The 8,307-nt window shown below is 37.8% G+C and overlaps 1 protein-coding gene across 1 annotated transcript in view; it reads left to right on the top strand.

Annotated features, from left to right (window-relative positions):
* The window catches only part of adgrg6 (adhesion G protein-coupled receptor G6), a gene marked incomplete at its 5' end in the record, with an annotated part of 72,785 nt that extends 64,940 nt beyond the window's left edge, over window positions 1–7,845 (top strand). Inside the window, one exon of the mRNA XM_085134394.1 lies at window positions 2,842–7,845. Coding sequence (XP_084990520.1) covers window positions 2,842–3,053 — 212 coding nt within the window. The remainder of the gene's footprint in view (window positions 1–2,841) is intronic.
* Window positions 7,846–8,307: the final 462 nt, after the last annotated feature.

Genomic DNA, 8,307 nt, shown 5'->3' on the forward strand with positions numbered 1-8,307 from the left:
CCCACAAAAGTCTGTCTGCTAATCTGTCTATTTTACTTTAGAAATAAATTAGTTTTTGAAAATATGAAATATCAGTTACTCTTTACATCCTCCAACTGCTAACTATCACATGTTTTGAGTTTATGTAGAAGTATACTTATTTTCATCGTTCATACATGTAGTGGCCGATAGTTTTATCCAAATTGTGCAGTTTTGATGACCTTGTATAAGCAACCACTTGGGAATGATGGTAAGGAAGAACTCCCTTTTAACAGGAATAAAACCTCTAGCAGAGCCAAGTTATCCGCCACGATTGGTGGCAGGTGAGGAAGACAAAGACACCCTGTGGAAGATGAATAAGATGAATAATAACTAATAATTAAATGCAGAGAAGTGTGTAAACACATAAAGCAGTGAGTGAAAAAAGGTGAAGACGACGTGTGCAATGTACAGCACATCTTTTTATATGAGTCCCGTCACTTATGATTTAAACACATCTTCAGCTAAAACCATGATAACGGCAGTTAGGTCAAAATTATATACCGCATACTGTCACCGTTCCCTTTCTACACATTTTGAGTTACGATCTCAGCATCGAGTGCAACATGAAATTTCGACCCCATGTGATACAACCCAGAGTATCCCGGTTATATTTTCTGCTGGCTCATAAAATCCTTGAAAAAGCAGTTTTTTGAGCAAATAAGAAATGAAAGATGGAGAAAAACAAAACAGAAAACCAGACAAAAACCAGACGACATTTGGCAAGACAGGTAAATAATCTGCTCTAAGTCGAGTTCATCATAGCACTGTGAGATGATCAGAACTTATTGACTGTGTTTTCCCATCCAGACTTGTGATAAACTCTGCTGAGAGAAGCACAGAAAAGATTGTTAATCTTGAGAATTTCACTCATGGTTAAATAAAGCAGCAAAGATCTCAGGTTGTGTAGTAGTTGGCACTACCTATGTGTTCGACGAGGGAGCTGTACTCTGGCATTTCTTTCAGTTCCTGTTGAATAAACAGAGTTGGTCCTGGCTTAAGTCTGGCCAGTGTTCATATCACCATCCTTGTACCGTAGACCTATTATGCCTTACTCTTGCAGTCCTTCTCTGTGTAGGACAACCTTCAGCTGTTCTGAGCAGTGTTTAAATTAGACCATGAATAACTTTCATGTAACTATCACGTCTGAACAAGAACATGTTTGACTTAACATATTTTATGTCATTTTATGAGTTCCAAAACAGTCTAAAGACAAATAAGAGATATTGTTTTCACAAATATCATGCTGAATGTAGATACTTTTGGCTCAGGACGATCATGAGTGTGGTACATGGATTGTTTTCACAGGTAGGGTCAGATATTATTGCACATGACTGTAGAAAAATATGTTGTGTTTCTCCTGGACATTTTGACCTCACTCCCACTGCTGTGTTTTACTTTCTTGGTAAGTTGATTTAAAATATGCTGTACTTATGTAAATCCTTAATTTTTTCTTGGACTAAGGAATTCTTCTTGTATATTTTAAGGTTTTAACAACTGCCAAGTTTCTACATTTCTTCAAGCTTTCCAAGTTTTTGCAGATCGCATTTTGATATTGCATAGTATGAGTGCTGCAAGAAGTACAGTATTAAATGTCTGTGGGCTGAGTACTTGGTACTGCAAAAGGCTGAAGGGAGAAGATGAAATGAAAAGTGGTACAATGTAAACGTAACTACAAAATCAAAGTTAGCACCAGGTCTTTGTGCAGCTCAGAGAGATCTAAGTGGACTCTCTGCATGTGCTCACCGTGTTGCCCTGGATGATGTGGTGCGGGCTGAAACAGCCTACACAGTGAAGTCTTGAAGGTCTTGAATAACTTGGTATTTATGTATTTTAGCACAATGTTTTAAACTCTCATGTCAGCAGTGATTTGCTGTTGCACTTGGGCGGTTCCTGTTTTTTCAACCTATTCAACAAATTTTATAGCATTCTATGGCACTGTTGGCTCCTGTCAGCATGACTATGCACCAGCTCCATTTTCTAGCTCCATCTTAATTTCCTCAACCCTTGGCCAAGGTGTGGCCACTTCTTTCATAATCTCATTCTTTTGGTTACTATAAAGTTCACTAGGCCCTTGAATAACAAAGTCTGCATAAGAAGAGAGCAGTGGTTTTTAAAAGTCAAAATACTGCCAGCCAGGAGAGTGCAGCATGCTGGAGGGTTCAGTTTTTGCACTCTGCTTATCTGTGGTTTCAGTTAGTTTTCATTTGCTCTTTGCTATGATTTAGGCTTAAAAGTACTTGGTGAGGTTTATGTCAGGTTCTGGGTTTAGGCAATGCCAAATAACAACACTATCTCTGTGCTGATTATGGTGATCGCAGTGAGACTGATTGTACTCTTTATAATTTCATTACCCAGAAAGTAGTCTGTCCACATTTATTTGAATTTAACAGATTTTAACAGATTATCATTCTTGGTCTTTGTCTTCCTTTTCTTTCCACCTTGTGTTCAGAGCCTTCTTCATCCTCTGCCTTTAGTCTATATAGTTTTTATATTTTACAGGGTTCACCATGATACCAGTGCAGTCTGAATGGTTGGTTTTACCATATGTTTAGAAACAAGCGATGAGCAATCACATGAGTCAAATGATCCACCCAATCATAATACATACCTTATTAATGTATCCTGTTTGTAAAGCTTTTAACTAGAAGTAATACTAATACATGAAGGTTAAATAACAAGTGCTAACATGTTTAATTTGATTGACATTTTCACCGTGAATGACAGCATCAATGTAATCAGATTTCCTTCTAATAACTGGAACGTTAATCCATAATTAGGTCATAACACCCTGCTTTCCCTCTGTGTTTTTGATCCCTGTAGCTAAATACTACTCCAAACAGACCAATCCAAAGTGCATCTCCTCATCCTGCTCCTCCTCAGAAGTGGAGCCCAACTCCTCTTCCTCCTCGTCCTCCATCCTTCCTGTCAGCCAGATGATTGACAAGGTGAAAGGTTACTGTTCCACACACTCTGACAACTTCTGCAAGAACATCATCATGCCTGACACCTGCACCCACTGCACCAGGTTTTAGATTGCCCTCAGCACTCCTGCTGCCCCCCCCCCCCCATTAGAATATGTTCTAGACCTGCTCACATTGTTCTAGAAACTTCATAACATCCTGTTCACAGCTTCACTGAAAGGCTTCTGTTAAAGGTTCATACATGAAGCGCAGCACTGGAACATGAGTCATTATTCTGTACATGCCGCTGAACATTATTGAACCTTTTGTGTTCTGGAAGTACTTCTAACATTTCTGGATTTCAGCATTCAACTGTTCAGTCTGTTGGATATTTTTTCTAATGTTCCCGAACTTTGTGAGAGCAAAATTCGATGTTTTGAAACGTATCCAAGTATTCTAAAGTTGTGTGACAGCCTCATTCCAAGAGAAAGGTTGTAGCAAGTACCGGCTGACTGAGCTGAATTACAGAACATGATTATAAACTCAATGAAGCCTGAGTCAGTGCCCTGAGACTTTTGCACGTTCCAGAAATCTCCAACATTCGACAGTCCCTGTGTTTTGAAAACTCTCAGACCCTCAACGGTTTGAGAAGCTTTGAATTGTAGAGCTCGTCCAAGCAGTGCAGAGCTCTAATAGCCTTAGTCAGAGAGTGTTTTCTTTTATTCTTCTGATATTCATTGAGATAGCCCCCTAACACTGTACAAGCCCAACACCCACACAAACTGTTTAGAAGCGTTCTGATTCTGTCTCAGCCTCAGAGATGTCCCTGAAAACTTTGTTAAATCGTGTTTCATCATGTGAATTGTTTGTTTTACTGTAGGAGCACATAGTTTTTGTACAATTAATTCAACAATCTGCAAAAATTATTGATATGTGTTTTCATTTATGTTAAATTTACAAGGAGCAGGCCGGTTTGTCAGACTGTACTCTAATTTGATTGGATATTTTTCCTCAGTACAGAGTATGCAATAACGTAATTAAATTCCTTTGTACAAAAGTCCCAAAAGGCTTTTCAAGAAATATGCTTTTTTATGAAATATGCTTAAACGGCAGCCTGTGAACTCATCAGAATTAAGTCAATCAACAAAATTATTCTGATTAAGAATGATAAGAGAAGCTACAGGGTGGTCAGTGACGCTGATGTGATTCTACTGTATCATATCAAATTACCAGAATTGGCCGACTTGGCTGCCAGAATGTAAGATGAAACTAGGAGCAAGGGGGAGTGATCAGAGGGGTGAGGAAAGACAAAAAATGAAAAAAAGGATGTTATCGAAGAAAAAACTAGACTCTTAGGTTTGGCATCTTTTTAATACTGTGATGTTTATTAAAACTGTCCATTTGTGCACGTGTGTGTGGAGCCATACCCTCTGTAAATATAGATCTATGTATTCTATGTGCCTTATTTTTATTGTGAAAATCTGTCTGGATGGTTGATGTTATTCATGCCTTTGTAAGGTCCTCAAAGGGTCACTGCAACTGTACATACTTTATGCTTTATATACATGCTTTAAGTTGTGATGACCAAAGGGGCAGAAATAGGATGGACACACACAAAAAGAGAATTGAACAGAATATAATCTCCACCGGGAAAGCCGATTGATCAAGGTGTTTTCAAATATTCATTTAACATATTTACATTTATTAAAAATATTATTATCATGAACAAAACTTGGTATGTCTATTGATGGAATGCTTGAGTTTATCAACACATATTTCGATTTTCAGACTGATTTGAAAATGTTGTGCTCATATATAATTATTGTAATATTTCCCACATGTTTGGTGGTTTATTGGATAAAAGATGTTGAAGCTTTCTTGTGCATGTCAGCCAGAGTTTAGCAATCATAGTGGTAAATTCTTTACTGTTCACATTTGGAGGTTTGTTTTCTTACTCTTGTTCTAATATCTGCTCTTATTCAGAATTTTGTAATAGTTTTTTTAAGGTAATACAACTGCTAGAATGACAATATTATAGCCTAAAGGACTTATGGATAAGTTTACCCAGATCCCAGCAAAAATGCTAAGTCTGCCGATGTTGTGGTTTAGACAATACAACTCAGCATCAGTCTGTCTTTTCATATCAGATATTCAAATTACTACAAGTATTTTGCAGACCTCCTTTTAGAAGGAACATATTTTTAAGAGAAACCTGATGACAGCCAAGTCTGTAGATTACCCAGCGCTCCTGGAAGTGCAAGAGGAATTCATGAAAAACGAGAGGGAACAGGAGCAGTGACAGAGGATATTTTTGTTCTCGTAATTTAGCTGAACTGATCCATGAATTTAATCATCAGTATCATTTTTTCTTTTTAAGAGAATCAACCGAGTTAGCAAAATAATCTACACGTATTTCTCAAAATGTAAAAAAGTCAAAATCAGTTTCATATTAATGTTGTTTCATCACCTTCTACACAGGTAAAGCAGCATTTTTACATATGGTTTAATTTGTAAAGCCATGAAAGTCAGCACTTCCTGCCCTTCCTTAGACTTTAAATCCTGATAAGAATTCCTTTGTATAATAAAGAGATATAAAATGAACTTCCATGGCACACATGCAGCCACCATGCAGTGATCAAGTGTGATATTCATTGTTTGACTGTGTTTGTATCATGGACAACATTGTCAGTCTAGGTATGCCACACTGCATTGAGATTTTTAACTGGCTGCAGTTTATACAATATTTTATTAAATTAAAAATGTTGAAAATGTAATTCCTCATTGCTGTTAGACCAAAACTGCACTTTCAAATCCGCTGGATAAACTCGCTTTCATTTTTAATTACTACCAAATTAAAAATAACTAATTCCCATGTTTAGAACAGAAATAAAATATTCAGATTGGCGACTGGGTTGTGGCTGATGAGAGGGTTAACGACTTGCACATAAAATGTTATCCAGTTTGCCACCAAACAATCAAACGTAATCTTTTTTCTTTATTTTATCAATCAAATTTAATAGAAATATACACTCTGCACGTTAGACCACGTGTTAAATATATATATAAAGTAGTAACATTGTATCAGTATTTAAAGCTGTAAGAGGCTCAGTTAGTAGTTAATTTGTTTGAAAAGTTCACTGTTACATTTAGAAAAATATAACTTGTGTGTGAGAGACATCGTAGTAGTAGACCTTTCTTTGCCCGGCAGCACTTTAATTCCCATTTACACAATTAGCACTGGAGCATTCTTGGTGTTGCATTAATAAAAGACAATCAGTCAAACAGTTTTATGATGGTCATTTGTCACCACCATAAAATTTCATGAATTCTGTCAAAGTGGGGAAAAAGCACCGTTCTGTTCCAATAGAAGCCTTTTTTTGAAAAAAACAAATATGTGTGCTATTCTGTTCCATTGCTTTGAGCATCTTTTGAGCAGTGTTTATTGTGTTGTATGCTATTTATTTTGTAAATGTCTTCCTGTGTCTGGTTAACCACAAATTAAACTTACTGGGAGGGAAAACCATAGAGGATGAAGATGGGGACCTTTCTGAGGTCATTTTTGGTATTCAGACTCATTGGACCTCCACTCATCAACTGTTGGCTAACTGGACTTCCACTGCCTACATGGAGCCAACAGCATTCAACACTGCAGAATGTATTGTAGTAGTCACGTGTTGTACCCCTTAACCCCTGTGTCTTTTTTCTTTTGCCCAGAGTGGCAGAAGAATGCACTCTTCAGCTCTCAGAAATTCCCTTGAGACTGTGAAAGAAGAGCCGAGGCCTTTTTGGCAGCTCCGTGCGGGGGCATAGCTCAGTTATCCTGTCAGTCTTTGGACTGGCTTCAGAAATGCCTTAAAATGTTCATATCAAGCACGACTGCCCAAAGAGGACAACACACACACGTCAGGTTTTCAAATCTGCGGGGACATCTAATTAACGTAATGCTTTCCTTAGCCCCTTACCATAACCAAATTGTAACCCTGGCACTAAAACCACATTTTAAGTCTCAAAAATGCCTTCAAACTTGTGGGGTCCAGGATTTTTGTCCCCACAAGTATAGTAAACTTCCCATTTTTGGTCTCCACAAAGATGTGAATATATGCTCACACACACACACACACACCTAGTAGTGTGGACTAGTAGGTGTGCACACAAACTGAATTTTCCTGACTGGGAACAAGGCTGAATGTTTGTGTGGTTACAACATAAAAAAGTACACACAGAGTGTAGGGAGACTGCTCAATCCAGACAGGCTGAAAACAAAAGTCATGTGACAAAATCAGATGAATCCAAACTCTGCCCAACGCCAAGAAAAGGCCAATAAAGAGCCTTACAGTTAAACTCACTCGCACTGCTTGGCTGAAGAGGCCAGAATTCATTTTATGTTTCTAATCAAGCAGAAATTAATTATTTTAATGAACTGCCGATGCCCACCTTAACTTTTTGAAGCCGACGAGTTCTTTAATCTGTCTGCTCTTGTGCAGAATTCTTGTTCCCTAACAGCTCTCTGGCAGCTCAGCATGCAGTAGCATTATAGTCACTGTTCAATCAGATATCCAAACTCAGTAAATGTTACGAGTCCTGTTTTGTTTCCTCTGGGCTGACTCGTCCACTCACACGTTAAGTCCACCCACATCTCTATTTTCCTCTAACATGACGTGTGTACAGTTGCATTTAATGTAAATACTTCATGTCACCTGCACTATGTTTAGTTGACGGATATTGTATCACATGCAGATGTTTCACAGAGGATTGTAACTCATCTTGGCTTTTGCTGTGTTTTAGCGTTTGTACTATTTTTTCTATGATTCTGTGAACGCTTGTCCTCCCTTCACGGCTGCATTATATCCTGGTTTTTCTGTGAGGTTATTTTGTGAAAGCACGCTTTAGTTTCAGCATTAAAGGGAATAAAGGTTTGACATGATCACAGAGCCGGAGTCAACTTTTGTGTTGCTTCTTTATTTTTTTTGTGACCTATGACTTTGAGTGTGATCCATTTCAGTTAAGAACACAGAGGAAGTTCCCTGCTATAGTATAGTGAAAAGATTTCTATCAAGCCAAATCATGAATTGTTGTTTCTTTCATAATCAAAGCCTCACATTGATTTTTTACACGAGGTGCACGAACACACTGAACTGTAAATTGACTGTCCTGTTAAATTGATTGTCCTGACAAAGAGCAACGGAAGATTAGGATATTTATACAAAGAGGGCTGATTAGAGCTTCATGAACATAATCAATACAGGTGACGACCACAAAGCAGGAAGTAAAATACAAAACATAAATGAGAGGACTAACAAAGAGATCAGAAGTCAACAAGATGTCAGGCTAGGGCTTAAAAAGGGAACTAAAACATTAACAGAGTGAGGAATATGGGAAAACATCG

Source organism: Neolamprologus multifasciatus, chromosome 15 (assembly GCF_963576455.1).
Source record: "Neolamprologus multifasciatus chromosome 15, fNeoMul1.2, whole genome shotgun sequence".
Classification (NCBI taxonomy): Eukaryota; Metazoa; Chordata; class Actinopteri; order Cichliformes; family Cichlidae; genus Neolamprologus; species Neolamprologus multifasciatus.